Raw genomic sequence first — 17375 nt, 5'->3', positions numbered from 1 at the left:
AATTGCAAATTGCTAGGGGTTTGGTTTTTTTGGAAAAAAACAAAACAAAACAACCCAAAAGTTTACATTGTGTCTCTGGGACAGATTTGCAAGTGGGATGCACCTTTGGGGACAAACTAATCTGGCCCCATTGTCTGTGGACGTTTATATCCAGGACCAAGGACTGAAAATTCTTTATGATGGGAATTTCAATTACCCTTTTAGTTCGAGTTAGAGTTTTGATTTCAATTTTTTTATTTTTTTTAGTAAATGCACTGGCATTGGAACATAAATTTAATATAGAAATGTTTCTATACTATGCCTCACCATTGCACAATCGATTTTTTGGCATACACTGTGGTGAAGTTGGACTTGCTGCTATGGAGACTGATGTTTAAAGTTTCTAATTGTATAAACATTTTCTATGTCCCCCACACCATGGATTTCTTATAATATTGGCTATATTTTTCCTTGCTGGACTATTCTCTTTTGGATTGACTCCCCCTGTTTGGATTATTTCACTGCATTATCATCTTTAGGACTCGTCAGGAACAGGACATTTCACCTCAGGAGTACGGGTATGTACTTAAACATTTTTTCAAATTACTAGGCCTAGCCTTGAAAAGGAGGAGAGAAATGCTAGAAGTGGAATATTTGAGTTCAGACCGCATCCTTGAGGCAGCAGCCAGGCCAATGTTGTAACACAAGGTGATCGAGATGGGACGGGCGCAGACCTTTAACTCAGTTCATGTGTTAGTCGCCACTTGCTGCAGGAGGAGGCCATGGGAGGCCTTCTAATTTATTTCTTACTTTTTTCCCTCCCTGGTTTGAAGCAGTTAGGGCAGACTTTGGGAAGTGCCTGCCCTAAGTGACTTAATTTCTGATCCAAAGGCAGGCCGAGCAGTTCTCAACAGGGTTTAGGAAACAGATGTTAGGGTTTCACTGACCTGAAAATGAGGAGTTGAAGAGTGGACAAACACGAGTACTCTTTTCACAGATGGCAGATTTGCGACTGTCTGCCTACTAATTTGCTTAAGATAAGGGCTTGTTGTCTTTGCCTTAAGAAAAAAAAAAAGATTTTTTTTTTCTTTTTAAAAATCTGCCTAGTAGCTGATATGTGAGCTGTCCTGAAGGCAAACCACAGCAAAGAGTGAAGTACTTCAGTTTCAAGCTGTGCTAAATCAAGCCTGTTAAAACATCAGTGAGAAGGTGGATGAGGGAGACCTCAGTAGTTTTACCTCATGTTAAATACCAAGTGACTTCACTTCTGTGGATTTACCTCAAGATGTGTTCATTTGTGCTACTTACCATGGAGTTAAAGAAAAAACAACTTTTTTTTTTTTTCTTCTTTTTTTAATCGGAGGCAGTCTTAGACTTTGTTCTGGTCAGGCTGTGACTTGGGAGTGATACTTGCATCTGCTTTGCACTGTGGTCAGCGTTCCGAGCTCTGCAGGCAACCAGTCTTGGCACTGAACAGCTTCTGCTGCCCCTCCACATAACCGTGTATTCACGGCACAGTGGCCAGCAGAATTCTCTGCTGGCAGTGTTAAACTAAAGCCTTTCCTTTTGTCATTATAGGCCTCCTGTGAAAACTTTTTTGGTTTGTTTTGCAATAGCCCAGTAGTAGAAATAAATTCTATTCTTTCAGTACCTGGCTCTTTGACTCCCCAAGTCGGGGTTCCCTGCCACACAAGTTAGTTAGCACAGCGCACACTGCAGCAAACCCAGGTGCTCATGAGCCATCCTGGGCAGCAAGGGGATAAAATTTCAGTCCCCAGAGAACTTAGCATTTGTGTTTGATTCTAATTCACGAGAGCACATGTCTTTGGTTTAAAACCTCCTTAAGGAGTGCCTGTGCAAGTCCCTCATCTCTGATTAACTAGCATGTCATGCACTGATTTTTTTTGTTTGTTTTGTTTGGGTTTTTTTTTCCCTCCTCCTCCTTGGTGCTGTGCGGCTTGTGTTCACCTGCACTGGTGCAAAAGCATTTTGGATTAGCTCAATTTTTACCAAAAATGCTGGCATCAGAACTTAACACTCGCACCCACCCCACTCCCTTTTCCCCAGCCTGCGTATCGCCTGCGACATAGTGAGACAAGTGCTTGAGGAGGCTATCAAGGTCATGTACATGATTAACTCATATTTTGCTTTTGACGTAATGAGGAAGGAGGATGGGAGTGGGTAGAACCGTTCTTAGAGGTTTAAAACAAAGCTGCAGTGAAGAACTCCTTTTTGTAATCACTCCAGGTAAAAATCTGTTAGAGGAAAATAGTTGGTTCTCTTGACGTAACTTTCAGCTGCCCTTACAAATACCAAATGTGCAGGAATTATCCCAATAAATTTATGGGAATGACTTGCCAGAATAAGGTCACGGAAGGAGTAACTTGCAAATTAGAGCTAGACATTTCCTGCACCCCACCCGTGCTTTCCTTGTTGTTCTCCAAAGTTGAACAGCAGCCTCCATAGCAACAATCTGACCGGCCTGCCTGCAAAAGTCCACGTTAGTAATATACTTCATTCACTAGCCAAAAAAAAAACCCAACCCTAAACCGTAGCGGGGCCTTATTCAGTTTTTACATTCAGTGAATCCTGCTCATTTGAACCCTCCTCCCCACCTTCACTCCACCCCATATGCATGGCTGGTAGCACCTGTGTGTGTTTGTCATGGTTTTCTGAATGAGTTTCCCCTTCATTCTTAAAGTTGTTTTTCTGAGTGCGCTCTCATGAAGTCTCTTGCTGGCATTGCACCTTCACTCTAGCACAAGACATTGCAATTAACCCTTTCTCAACCCCAGGAACTGGATTTTCCCATCCGTACTGGAGGACTTTGATTAGCACAAACAACAAGTTTGTTCCAGCTCGTTGGGCAACGAGAGGTTTAATTGCTCTGACTTGCTTCTGGTCAGCAAAGAACAGAAACATAGCCAGACAACGTGTTTCTCCTTGCTTGTTTTTTTTTTTTTTTAGGTCTTCCGGCCCCGCACTCCACCAGAAGCAATTGCGCTATGTAGCCGTCTGTTGGAGTACACCCCCACTGCCCGCCTGACTCCCCTGGAGGCCTGTGCGCACTCTTTCTTCGATGAACTACGGGACCCAAATGTCAAGTTACCAAATGGGCGAGAGAAACCTGCACTCTTCAATTTCACCACTCAAGGTAGCCTGTGAGCGTTGAAGGATCCCTTCTTTAGGAAGAAGCACTGGGATAAATGTTCGCTGTAATGCAGATGTGACTCCCTCAAAAGTAAAAAAAAAACAAAAAAAAAATCTCTGAGCAGGACTAAGATTACTAAGCGGTTGTATGACCAGCTGTCCACTTCAAAAAGAGAGGAAAGGGACTTGAAGAAACAGGTTACGGGATTTTCAGATGCCGGGTGCCTTCAATTCAAATTTAGTGATTTAGTGCAGGGGTCCAAGGGTTGTTGCTATTGGATTGTAGCAAGAAAGCTTACGTTTGCAGTTCAATGTCTGCAACCTAGCTGATGGGTTTGTGTGAAATATCGCAGTCAGTGGACCATGGAGATTAGATTATTGTTTTGGAGATGATCCTGCTCCTTCATACCTGAAATACCACAGCAGAGAGTAATGTATATTAGGTTTGGCAGGGAGGTTTGTAGTGTTGCTGCCCATTTTGGTTCTAGATGCGAGATAGATACAAAGGCTTTAGCGTCCAGATTTTGTGCCATACAGTTCATCTGGCATTACATTGACTCAGTCATTTAGAAAGTGTAAAAATGACGGACAACTAACTTTTTTATTTGAAGCCAGACTGGTATCAAATTTTAAAACCATTCATGTATTTTTTTTTCCACAGAAGTCAGAAATGTAAAACTGATATCCCCCTAGAACAGTTTTGCCTGCCAAGACACAGAATATGAGAAGTATGGCATGCAAATATGCTAGTAATTAATTTTGCAGCACTTTTAAAGTGATTAGCTGCCAATTCTCACCCCTTTGAGCAAGAATAGATCTGTGTGCATTTTCTGTTGAAAGCCTAAAACACCTTTTGGTTCACTTAGCATTAATGTAATTTTTCAAACTCTTTAGTGTATGCAATGCCCATCTGCCAAAACGTGAAACAGAGCCCTCTCCTTCAACATGTGGAGCCCTTAGTGAAGGAAATAAAGCAATTTCTCATTTATAATAAAAAATATCCCAATAAGATCTTTAGTTCAAAGGGTTACCCTGCAAAAGTAGTTAAACTCTACCAAAACTTGTACCTATTTATTATGGAAAAAACCCAAGATACAGGGAATTTTACTGGAGGTATCCCAGGGGTGTACTCTCCCAAGAGTTCTTAGATTTATGATCAATAGGTAAAAATTGATGATTTTTAAGAGAAATTTTTTGTTTTATCAAGCTACTAATTTCCATCATAAATATTTTCTTTTGCTTTTTCACTAAAGATGCAATTTTAAAAAAAAAAAAGGGGGACCAAAAAAAAAAAAAAAAAAAAGGGGGTGGGGGAGGGCAGGGGGACAGGGGCAAAAGGCTTTGTATCTGTCCAAAATAGTATTTGAAGCTGCCCAGAAATAAACTTTTAACTTGGTTTGAGTGGCTGCCTTGCAGAAGGTAAAAAATATATTGAATAAACTAAAACATTTCCAAAGCATAAACACCTTAAAGTGTTCAAGAAATAGCTTGTGCTTCCAGGCCACTGTCCTCTGTGCTGATTTCTGCATCTGTTATGCATTTAGTGGTTATGTTACAGGTCCTTCCTTGTTACAGCACTCATGAATTGCCTTTTCTTCCCGCTCTAAGGCTGTCTTCAGTAGCTAAGATAGTTTTGATCCCAGTATCTTAATACAGCTTTTCAGAATACAGAATTTCAGTTCTTTTTGAAAGTATTTCTTATTAATTGTTTCTTGATTATAAGAATGGGCCTATCTACTATGTGAAAACAAGGATTTTAAAAAGGGTTGGAAAGCTCTGTAATGAGTCTTTTTAAAAATCCTTAGGGGAAAAATAATTGTATGTATTGGGAACGAGTCCCTGGTTTCCCCCCAGACAGTGTGGGAACTGCTGGGTAAGCTACACTAACGCTCAGGCAAATTTAAAGCTCCTCTTTTGCCATCCTAAGGAGCTGATGTGCTCTCCCCTTACACAGTGACTCATGGGAATGGCAAGAGAAATCCATTCCTTAAGGTACAAAAAAGCAGGTTTCTGTCACTGGCAGGTGCCAGTTTTACCGTCTAAAAAGGGAAGGCAGGACAGAGACTGGTCACTAACGCATTTCCAAATAAGCTCTGTTGCAGGTGACCAGCCAAACTCAAAAAAATAACCAGAGTTTTTTTAAAATACATAAATACGTTGTGTAGTGCAGTGATTTTAAGACCTTCATAATGAAAAAATGTGCAGCAGTGAGTCTCATGTAGCAGCAGTTCTGATGACGACCGCAAGATACACAAGAAGCTTTTGCTCCTCCTGTGACCACTGTGCAGTCCTTGCTCTTTAGCCAGACTGTGCAAGGTCCTGTCAAATTGGCTAGTCCAGAGCAGAAATTCCAACTGGGAAATAGATCGGGTCATTGGAAATCAGATGATGACTCATGCTAAGTCATCTGTGGTAATTTAAAAAGTAATGAAAGACATACTTTTGTTTTGAACACCATTGGTTTTCAACAGACAATGTTAAGTTTTAGAAGTGTTTTATCTGGCTATATGCAGTTGCCTGAAACCCATGAAGTAGGAGGTAGCTGCAGAAAGCTTGAACTGTTAGAAATAACAACATAAATCTGACCATTAATGTATTGGATCAATTTTCAGAAAGAACCTAAGCATCATATAAAATCTGCTGATCTTGGGCACTGATGCTGCTCAGATACAGTCTAGAAAAAAGTGGTGATAGCATATGGGAGATAAAGATCATGGTCTTTGGCTGCCAGCAGTGGTTGTGGGGCATGAAGGCACTTTATTGCGGAGGTGAGATCTGTCAGAGCGCTTTATCTGGTTGTTGTTAAGAATAGGTTATTAGGAATGGTTATTAAGAATAATGCCTTGCCTGTAAGTTTCTCTTAACATTTAAACAAATGTTATACGCTAATTGGCATTTGAAAACATTATTTTGGCCTAGGAGGTATCTCCACTAGCCACAGAGCTGCAGTTTGGTGGCTGTTAGACCTGCAAGGCAGAAAGCACAGAAAGCAATTTTTCTCTTAGAAGCTGAATTTTCAAACAGTCTGTGAAATGACGACCAGTTCCTGAACTTCTTGTAACATGTCAGTGATTGTGCTGGGTCACAAATGTTACTGTCACTCCACGTTGGCCACTAAAGACTGTAAAATTCCTTCAGCACTTAGGAATGGTTATCATGCTTCTCGATGACAAATGACTTTTTGGCTGAAGTGTCTGGGTTTTGTGTTGTGGGTTTGATTTTTTTTTTTTTTTTTTTAAATGAGTCTGGCTCATAACCTTTAAAAAAAAAGATATATACGGTTATATATATTATCCTTTCATTTCTAACCAAACTGTTTCAGTGTGACCAGAATTCCTTAGTGTGACCATTTGAGTGCCATCTAGGTTTTTTCAGACAAGAGTATTTCTACTCAGGGCACATGGAGGGGGGAAGAAAGGAAAATGATAAAACTTGTGCTGCTTCCAGCACTCTTCTAGGTTGAGGAGAAACTGCTGGAATAACTTGAATTACATGGAAGGTTTGTTATTGTGACAAAGCCAACATGAAACTAATTTTTCCAGGGGATTCTGGGAGTGTTGATATATCAAATATAAGGATACTGAAAAAAAGCACTGCGCTATTTCCCAAGCCAAGTATTTTCTTGGTTTTGAGGAACGAAGATGATCTGGTGTTCTAGTAAAACTGGACGTTTCCATTCCTGTTCCTAATTGGAGATTTAAACTGTCTGCAAATGGCATGATTTGCCGGAGGTGTTCTCCCAGCTGACATGAATGGGAGTTGGCTCTCATAAATGAATTGGGATAACAGCTCTATTCACATCATGGTACTGAAAATTTTGTCTGGATTGCCTTGATTCTTGATACCTTCTTGCAGCAGTATTGGTTGTAATTAACCCAACCTTGAATTGCAAGTTTGATTTAGATAAGCAGGCTACGTTCAACAGCTTGTCCAAATACTGTATTGGAAATCACCAAGAATGGAGGTTCTCCATACTGTATAGACTGCAGATGCCACAGGTCAAGCTTTTTTTCAGTATCGACATGTCTCATCCTTACAGACGGCATAGCTGCAAAAATATGGCAGAACAAAAATTTGCACAAGTTCTCAAGCAAAGCTGCTATTAAACTTCAGCCAAAAGAGTTCAATTTACTTTGGTTATTTCTTGTCTGAATTGACCTGTTCCTCTAAGTGAACCATCAAGACATTGAGACCACACTGAATTTAAGAAACTTCATACCAAGAAAGATAACTTGGGGTTTGAGAAGAAGGGAACAAAATCAGTTTTCCGCTCTCTGTGCAAGTTCTTCAAGGTAGCTTCAGAGAAATAGTTGCACTTGCCTTAAAAACAACAAAAAACCAGTATACTTGCCATAATGGGTGCTGCAAAAGGAGGTGTTCTGAGGGTGTTAGATGAATGTATGGGAGGAATGAGCATGGGGCCAAAGTGTCATTGCAAGGCACTTGCTGTTCTGTCAGATCAGCTGGTTCTTTGGCTACAGTGGTGCAGGCAGTCTAGAGATGCATCCTCAAGGCACCATTTAGCACTGGAAGGTGGCAAATGTCATTTGGTTTCCTTGATGTTTTAGTTCTGCTTTTGTTTGGGTCACAGCCCCGTATTGCTGCCAGTGATGAGCAGAAAACAATATGGGGATGACAGAAACTTTTAAAAGAGCGAGGTAAACGTCAGATTCCCAGTAATAACAGATTTGAGAAATAGGTTTGGAAAAAATGCTAAAGGAGCAACATCTTCTAGCACGGAGAAACTAATACCCAAAAAAGTGTAGGTTTATTACTGGTGTTCAGCTTCAACACTTGAGGATTCACGTTTCTTCAGTTTATTTTTCTATTTAAAATGGAGACTTGCAAATTCTGAATTTATATATTATGAATATATGAATTCTGAATTATTCCCATATGAATTTGAAGATTAGTATTTGTTCAAATACTGTGAGGATTGAGGCTTTGTAGAAGGACTAGCTAGTTCTGCTTAGACCAGAATGCAGTATTACAGGATAGGTGGGATGGGTTGCAGATAACATAGCAGCTTCTGTTTGGTTCTAGACTGGAGCTTGTGTTCATACATGCTGTATCACAGTCTCAAAATGTGTAGTAATAAGAGGCTTGTAAGCAGGTTTCTGCATCTTGCCCTCCCAGCAGTAAAGAAACTTGATGTAACTTAATGGACAAAACCAAAAAATCACCAAGTAGACTGCTGGTCGATCCCTTTAGGCCCTAAGTTTAAAGCTCGTGTTAAAGAAAAGCAATGGCTCTTAAAAATGAGCCCGAATAATTTAAGACTGTGTACAAAACCACCTTACTGAACCCACGGTATGATTTGGACTGGTTTCTGTACAGCCCTTGCTATCTGGAGGTCTTAGGTAAAAAGCTGTCTATTCTCATTTCTCCTCCAGATGACCTCCTGGAGCTCCAAAAGTCCACAGTCTCCTTCCGTGAGGTGACTGTTCACATCCTTTTCACTGGATGTTGCTTTCTCAAGAGACAGTCATTCATTCCTATTTCTGAAACAAACAGGACCTGTCTTGTCTCAGCTCAGTCCCACCTTCTGTGAGGCACTAGCTTCTCTTGGAAGGGTGCCAGAAGATTGTCATTTGTTGGCAATGTGTTGCCCTTAGTCCTCCCACAGTTGTGGCTGTAAGATGCCTATTTCTCATTCTGGTACACATTGAAGCTGTATTAGATTGGGAACCTAAAAGACATGACTTCCCGCCCCCCGCCCCCCCGCCCTTGGTTATGTCTTCAGAAAGAATAGTTGCATCATTTTGTTGTCCATTTAATTTACCCAACAGACCAATTCCCTTTGCCTTTTCTTGTGCTTTTAAAGGAGATGTTACCTTTTCCTGGCCTTGCTCACAGAGACTGCTGTGAGAGATTGGTCTTGGGTTCCTGGGTCCTTGACAAAGTGATGCTTGAGTGAGCCAAAGAACTGAATCCCCGAAGCTCTTGGTCTAACTGTGGCAGCTTCTTGCTTGCTGAAACAGTGCCCAAAGCAACACCACTGTTATCAGCCTTCTCCTTGAGACTGATTGCAAGTGGGTTTGTGAAGGGAGTCCTTCCAGTGCTCAGAAGGAAACTGCCTTATCAGGCTGTTGATAAGGAACAGGCTGGGCTGGTTCTTTGCTAACCTCCAAGCCCCTGCCTTTCTCTTGGAAATAATTCCTTTGCACCACTACTTGTAGTTTTGACAGTTTTGCTCCGGAGACTGCCTTGCCGGATATGGCTGTGGTTTCCTCTCGCTGGTCGGCAAAGAAGAAAACGTAACGCGACCTTTGGCTGTCAGGGCATGTGTTTCACCCAAGGTTGCTGTTACGGGGGGTAAACCCAAGGAGCTGAGCCTGCATGCAGGGCTCTTTGTGGACGATGAGCTAACTCTGTCTGTTCCACCTCCCCTCCAGAACTGTCAAGTAACCCATCTCTGGCTTCGATCCTCATCCCTGCTCATGCCCGGAACCAAGCAGCTGCTTCAACCCCTACAAATGCTACAGCGGCCTCAGGTGAGAACGTGCGCCTGCCTGCCTCCCTCCCCACCCTCGCTCCCTCTGCCCAGGCACCTTCCCTCTGCACCTCGCCCTCAGGGTGAATGGGGAGGAAGGGTTCGTTCCAGCATCACATGAAACTTGCTCTTGGCAGGTGGTCACTTGGGTGCTAGCTGTGGTCACCACCCCAAATCCTAACCCAGGGCACTTAGACTCCACGTTAGACTGTTTCATTTGTTGGTCCCTCTTGCTCAGACTTCCACTATTAAAAAGTACCATTACCTGCCCTGGTTTTTAGCAGTCCTGTTTTTAGCAGGGTTGGTTTACACCTAATTTCTGAGCTCTCAGACAGTCCAAAATTAATACTGACTTGGAGCATGAGTGTTTGATGCCTGGGAAAAGAAGAAATGGCTAGTCAGTATGTGTGGCCTCTCTGGAGTGTGGATGGAGAGGATTTTTCCCCAAAGGCAACAGCACTTAAAAGTCAGGTTAGGGAGTTCAGTCGGTGTGCTCACTGCCTCATCCAAGTAGTTGCAGTTGCTTCTTACTGAGTTTGCTTGTGTCATCTTCAGGCACATGGCAGATGCCTTTGGGTTTTGGCCAGCACTGAGTGATTTTCTTTTTTGCCTCTCTCACTCTCTCAAGTTTCTGTCAGAAACCTCTTAAAAGCTCACTGTTGGCCTGTAGCCACTCCATATTGTTTTCTGTTTCCAGTGAAAGCTTAAAAGCTGGATAATACCAGTTGGGAGACTCCCAGAGAAAATCCTAGGTGCTGCAGGATGTGGCAGAGGTGATTCATGTACGCGGCACTCTTCCTCTGAGTCAGCCCTGAGTCAGCACAGCAGCCGCCTGTCTCGGGGCTTGGGCGGCCGAAGGCAGGCTGCAAAATGGGTGTGCTTCCATACGCATCCTGCAGGCACCTCAGTCCCATTTGACAAAGACCGTGACCCCCTTTTGAGGTGCAGGGTGCTTATTCAGTGTAAGACAGCTGATCAGGAGAAGCGCTAATTACAAAGGTACTCTTGAAATGTGCAGGAAAGCATTTGCAGGTTGGTGTGCCGGACAGTTACCTGCTATCGGATGCACTTGGTCCAGCTGGTGCTGTACAGAAAGCATTTTCATACTCCAGGACAGACAGATGTGCCTGGGCTTTAAAGTTGAGGCTTCTCTCTGAAAATTTAGTAGCAGTACAATTTATATGCTCTGGATTTAGGGGAAAGCAAAATTGCTATTTTCAAATTTAGTATGTTTGTTTCATAAACTTGGCAGTATTTTGCAAATACTCGTGTTCTCTGTTTCCCTTTTATGTGCATCTGTTGCTCAACAAGTGAGGAAAAAAGCAGATAAGTAGTAAAAGTGATTGAAAAACTACAAAATACAAACATGGAAAACTATTTTAAGGCCTTCTGAAAAAATACCGTTTCACTTAAAGTCCCTTTCATGCCTTTTTAAGGAGTTCTTTTTGCCAGGATACGAGTCTTGAGGAATTAAGGGGGTTAAAAAGTCTGTTTTCACCCAGCATTTTCCAAGAGTTCATGTGGAGGGAGAATGCATTAGCCTGAGTCCTAAAAGTGAAGTATACTAAAAGAAAAGCCGAAACCAACCCCACCTGACTGGTGTCAACATTTTTTAACCTCCTGTTTGCAAGCACTGCACATGAGTCGGCATAGGACCTCTTATTTGTAGTTCAAAACCCAAAAAAATATCCTTGCAGCTTGGAAAGAAATTGTGAAATTAAGTTCAGTGTTGGGCAACACGCAGCTTTGGGTTTCTGCAGCACAGCTGCTTGGTAGTTTCTTACTCACATGGGGTTCTCACAACAGGCAGTGGGAATTTCATCAGAGTTGTGATGTGTAAGATTGGGCCCGGTATGAGGTGACGTTAATCTGTTGTGCTTCGCTTGCTGACGCTACACTTGGCAAGAGATTTCCACAGAAGGGGCCACTTTTTTTCCCCCGGCACATGCCAGACAAGTAAATTTCTGTTCTTCAGTACCTGCTAAAACAGCCCGAGAGCAATTCTCCCACCTAACCCAGGGCATCCCGACAGGCAGGAGGCTTTTCTGCAAAACACTTGCTCATGTGACCAAGCAGTACAAGTCGAGAAACTACTTTTTTGAGTGGTGGTGATGCTACAAAACGTAGCTCTCAAGGCAATTCAAAGGGCAAAGCAAGTTACACATAACTGTAACCCACACTATTAGCATGTAACTCTTGTCTCCCTCTAGCAAGCGGAGCTGATGCTGAGGTTCAGGTGTCTGCTGTTCATGTCCAGCGTAGCTGCCTCCTCTGTCAGCTTGAGGCAAAGGTGCCCATACGTGGCAGTGCGGCGTACTGCTTCATCACCGTGCATAATCTGGCTGGGCTGTTGTTCATAGAATCATAGAATGTTTTGGGTTGGAAAGGACCCCTAGAGGTCATCTAGTCCAACCCCCCTGCAGGAGCAGGGACACCGCTAACTAGATCAGGTTGCTCAGAGCCCCGTCCAACCTGGCCTACTCCATTTTCATAGCTGTCACATTGGGATGCAGCCACGTCAGAATCTCAGCTTTTTGATAAGGTGTAAAGCCGCTGCTTTCTATCATGCACCGAGGCAGGGTCATAGTTAAAAAATAACTAGAAAAATGAGATCTGCTTGTCCAAAGTCTAGCGAAGTAGTGTTTGCCAGGAGACTTAGCAGTGGTGTGGCGTGAAGAGATGGAAAGATTGGCTTTTCGACATAACCCCATTAATAGGTTTCATCAGGCCAGGAATACTTGCCCTTGTGCTAACCAATATGACACACATCCGCATTTTTACAATTTATCCAAAATGAGTAACTTCTGTTAACTGATAGATTCACAATGGTGACTTCAACAGCCCCATGCAACAGTAATCCTGGGACCATGATCTTAAACACAGGGGAATTATTGTAGGTAACTTTTGAGAGTTAAAAAAATGTTTTCATTGTAAATTTCCTCTTGTCTTGAGGCATGAAGCTGGACTCACGGTACTGATGGAACCTGGCTTTGCAGTGGGCGTATGAAGCCTTGCTGCACCGGCATTAGTAAATTCACCCAAACGTTTGAGAAATTCTCTGTGACGATAGTGGCATGTCTAAAGCAAAGTGGAGGAAAAGGAGGATGGGAGTTATTGGCCCCTGCTTGAAGTGGTGTGCTAGCATTCACTGAATTATGCTGGCCATTGATTAAAAATGCCAGTGCAGCTCTATTTGTGTGGATGCTGACTTGACCTAGCTGGAGGAGGAGGAGGAAGAGGGTGCTTTCACAGCCGTGCAGCCCACAGCATCTGAGAGGGGAGCATGCAGACCAAGCCGAGAGCATATCTGCTTGTGTGGCTACTTGTTTTTTCTCCCTGGATCAGCCAGCAGCAGTAGTTACCTCCCCATTAGTCAGTGTTAAGATGATCTGCAGGGGAGTTGTGCCAGCAGGGATGATGGGGTCATCGTCTTGGGCATCCTGCTGCGTTGATCCTGTGTAATCCCAAAAGCGATGGTGTGCCTGAACTTTCAGCAACAAAGCAGATTAGAGCTGGTGTTACCTGCCAATGCGTGGCCGTTGAAAAAGACCACAGTGCTCCATAAAATAAGAACTCAGTGCATTTACGGGATTCCCATTGGAGGAGTTCTGGAAAACTGTAATTCCTTAACCGGGAGAAGAGGGGCAAGCAATTTGCATGGCCTTCTGCAAGCTCCACACGGGGATGAGTCCATGACAGTTAGAGGAGCAAAACTTGCACGCTTTAAGCTTGCCAGTTTTGCTCTGAGCCCTGGATTTCTACATCCGTAGGCAGGCACAATAGGAAAACCGGGCTTTTCTCCTCCTTCCGCTTGGCTCCTCAGCTGTCCTCTGAGGACTCCCCGGGCTGGTGGTAGTTCTGTTTCTGTATCTTTGCAGATGAGCAGCCCAGACTGTCAGCATTACAAATCCAACCACCTAATGCTGCCATTAGTGCTAATGGGCTTTCTCGGACCGAGTTGGTGTCTCTGTCTTTCTCTGGACTGTAGCCCCATCTCTCCTTTCCGGGAGGTTTCTAAGGAGCGTCACGTACCCTTCAAGAAAGCTGAGACCTTCCTCAGAGGGGAAAAGCTGAATGGGAGGAGGTGCTCTACATCGATGAGAGATACTTTTGCTCTCTGTTTGGAAGAAGTTTGGGAAGTGGCTGACCCTTAAGCCCTAACGTGGTTTCTTTGCCCATGCAGGCGGAGGTGTCAGGTGGGTAGTTTAGGGCGGAGAGGCTGCCCCGACCTCAGGCTCTGTAGTCATCCATCCCGTACCAGAAGGGTGCATGTTAGCTCCTAGCTTTGCTCCCCAGCAGGGCTTCCACGGTGGCACGGGCCGCTGCTTTGCAAAGCAGATGTTTTAGCGACGTTGCTGAAGGCCTAGACTTTCTCCTCTTCAGCCCAAGGACAAGTAAGTGAATGTCCAGAGACTCTCATACTCCAGTTGTGCTCTTTTTCTGGCGCTTGGGCAAAAAGTTGCTGGAACCAAACCCCTCTTTGTTCCCCAAATGTCCTGTCAATACAGAGTCAAAGAGCAAGCTGGAACATCAAAATACAGCATTTTCTTGCAGGTTTGGAGCCAGTACAGCCTTGAGCAGGCTCTGTGCTCTGTCCCAGCCTGGGTGGACTTCTAGATACAGTTTGAAAAGCCCTGTGTAAATGGTCTCGGGCTGCGTCACCTGGTTTCTTTCCTTTTCAACATGTGGCACGTGTATTTCTCACGAACTCCCCCATTAGAGCGATGATAGAAAAGGAGCATATGTTACAGATGTTACATGAAGTAGCTCCATCCCCTCCTCCTTTCTCTTTATCTCTGCTCAGTAGCAATGCAGTGATAACGATTTCAGCCTCTGCTGTCTTCAGGAATAGAGATCAAAAGGCACGTTTCATTTCAGCAAGTGAAATACAATCACTTTTTGTACACACACAGAGAAATCCTCTGCCAGCAGCACAGGCTCCAGCTGGACTGCTTGCATCAGGCGTGGCAGATGTTGCATTACCTGGAGTTTATCCATACCTGAAAACTAACCTAGAACAGGCACAGTGAGAGTTTTAAAGCTATTACCTGTCTGGGTCGCTTTTGATTTCCGTGGTCATCGTTGGTCTGCATGCGTGTGGGATTTGGGAATTGCTCCTTCGGGGTAATTCTCCGTGTCTCCCATGTGCAAGGCTAGCTTTCCAAATAACGTTGGTACTGTCCTCATGCTGCCTTGGGGCTGTTAACTGCATGAGGGTTTTTTTTTTATCATCACGGTGGTCATTCCTTCTTGAGGGAGGGGTTGCAATTAATTTGGGGTGAGAGGAAAGGGAATGGGAAAATCCCAGACACAGCAGTTGTCTGGCATCCTCTGCCCGCAGGAGGATTTCCCTTTCTTCCCACACATTCCTCCTTGCAGCCTTTCCTTTTCAAATAGGCATCATCCTCCCTTCCCACTTGTCCTCTGTGTTCCTGGATGCTGCTGTTTGTTTGATTTCCTATTTTTGTTGCTGTTGTCTGTGTACATTACTTAATTTGTCACTCAGCAAGTGCTGCTGCCCAGCTCTAGACTCCCATTCATTTCATTGCCTTGGCTTATGGCTGCGCTTCCGACTATGGCCAGGTTGATGTGGCAGGAGAGGAGGAGAGGGGTTTCGTTAACAGGTGACAGTTGTATCTTGTCGTGTGTATTATTTGTGCTGGTCATACTGTCCTGCAGTCTGAGCTCAGTAGGTCTATTCTGTCTTTTTTTTTTTTTAAGTCCTTTTCCCCATGTCTTTCGAATGCAGTGTTTGGCCAGTCTGCCCTCTTTTGTACTGAGATAATCAGTTGTGTGGGGTTTTGTTGTTGGGTTTTTTTCTTCCCTGTTGCATTATTGATAGCTTTGCAGTTAACCTTACTTAAGTGGGAGAAATGCACAGCAGTCTCTTGTAGAAAACCGCACTTAAATACAGGATGGGAAAAAGATATTATGGGGTTGGGTGTTTTATGTGTTTAACCATTCATCCACTGCCCTTTTCGTGACTGTGCTAATTAGGTACAGTATAGGATGGTTCCAGAGGAAGTCGGTGTGTTGGGTTTTTTTCCCCACCAACTCTTCTGATACTAAGAACAATTTTTTTTGGAGAAAATACCCAATGCATGTGGCCTATGAAAACACAGTTACGCTGGATTTCCTTTTGGTATTTCTTTACAAGCCCTGTGTTTTCTTGGAATGCACTTTGACACATGGCCATGATCCTGTGACTTGTCTCTCTGCGGAGCACTGTCCCTCCCAGAGAAGAGAAGGTGTTAGGGACCATTTACAGCAGAGACCCAATCCCCTAACGATGTCGTACGCTTGCGTAAACCTCGTTACTGGCTTCAGGCCTTGATGTTAATCTGCTTCAGAAGTTCAGAGGGTGGCAGATCCAACTTTGGTTGAGCAACACAAAATAAAGCAGTAGGCTTGAAAGGCGTTTTCTGAGGCAACAAGTGCATGGATTGCACGAGCTGCTTCTGCCAGGGGAGGAGGCTCCCCATGTTCGTTGCCTGTGCTCATTCGCACAGTTAACAGGCGCCTTTGTTACCAGAAGGCCCAGCAACATGAAACCCCGGCACCAACCCAAAACCTTGTAGTGGCCACAGACACTCCGTGCGTTAGCTTCGGCGATGCCAGCGTGCCTTGTCTTGCTGCTGGAGTTACTGGAACATAACGGGGGGCGGCTTTCCGCCACGTCCTGCAGAATCTGCCAGAGCCCAGCTGGGTGTTGGGGTGCCGGCCTGCAGCCCTCAGCCCTGGAGGTTGCCTTCGTCCTGCTTAAAGACTGACTTCCCACCCTCTCCCCAGACCGAACTGTTCCACCTGCACCCCCTGGAGTCAGGAGAGCATCCTAACCAAACAGTGCCTCGGTGGGAGTTGCGGGCTTCCCTCTGCGGAAAATGGCGTAGCTGTTGTTCCAAATGTGTCTGTATTTTGGAGGTAATACTGGCTGTTTTTCTCTCTCTTCCCTTCCTCTCACCTGTCATTTGCAGATGTTAACGCAGGAGAACGAGTTCAGACCAATAGTGTAGCTACAGCATCAGCCTCCAACTCCACCTGAACCGGTACCAAGCAGCCAGCTGCACAGGAGAAATCACCAGTAATTTGGGTCTTGCTCAGCAACACTGGTCACATTTGGAAAGAAAATTAAAAAGAGGGAAAAAAAAAAAAAAAAACAAACCAACCAACCAACCTGTTCATTTTAGTGTTCAATTTTTTATTATTATTATTGTTGTTCTTATTTAACCTTGTAAAATATCTATAAATACAAACCAGTTTCATTGTATTCTCACTCTGCAGGGTGTCCGGGGCAGGGGACTAGGTGGGGGGAGGAGGGAAAGCGGAGCAATACAACACACCAATGTCTCTCCCCTCGACAATCTCTTCATGTTGGAAGTTTGCTGTTGTGTACTTCAGAACCAGGACTCTTGCCTCATGCCCCCTCCCACAACAGAAAAAAGAAAAAAAAAAAAAAAAAAAAAAAAAAAAAAAAAAAAAAAAAACCCAAACCTCATTCTCTGCTGAAGTTGTTTGTTTTTTTTTTAACCTCTTTTTTTTATTATTTTCTTTTTAAGTGAAGTTTCAAGACTTTGATATAGTGCACAGCTTGAATTTGGTCGGGAGCTTAGCAGGGGTCATTCAACAGAACTCAGCGTTTCTCGTCAGTGAATCCATATCCCAGGTTGTCTGAAGAACTGCCCCGGCTCGGTATGGGGAGCGGGCGATGTGGTAGGGAAAACAGGTTGCCGTGGGGTGGGGCGGGGCGGGGGGG

At 44.0% G+C, this 17375-nt stretch overlaps 1 protein-coding gene across 2 annotated transcripts in view; it reads left to right on the top strand.

Moving 5' to 3' along the window:
• GSK3B (glycogen synthase kinase 3 beta) overlaps positions 1 to 17064 on the top strand; it is a 94861-nt gene extending 77797 nt beyond the window's left edge. Inside the window, exons 9-11 of one of the 2 annotated variants that reach the window (XM_035894542.1) lie at positions 2947 to 3133; positions 9525 to 9623; positions 16597 to 17064. In XM_035894542.1, coding sequence (XP_035750435.1) covers positions 2947 to 3133; positions 9525 to 9623; positions 16597 to 16664 — 354 coding nt within the window. In that variant the 3' untranslated portion in view covers positions 16665 to 17064. Of the gene's footprint in view, positions 1 to 2946; positions 3134 to 9524; positions 9624 to 16131; positions 16402 to 16596 lie in introns of those variants that run through there. The other variant, XM_035894540.1, reaches the window with a different exon arrangement.
• Positions 17065 to 17375: the final 311 nt, after the last annotated feature.

This window comes from Egretta garzetta, unplaced genomic scaffold, assembly GCF_000687185.1.
Source record: "Egretta garzetta isolate BGI_Z169 unplaced genomic scaffold, ASM68718v1 scaffold85, whole genome shotgun sequence".
Lineage (NCBI taxonomy): Eukaryota > Metazoa > Chordata > Aves > Pelecaniformes > Ardeidae > Egretta > Egretta garzetta.
This window is presented reverse-complemented; position numbering and strand designations above follow the sequence as displayed.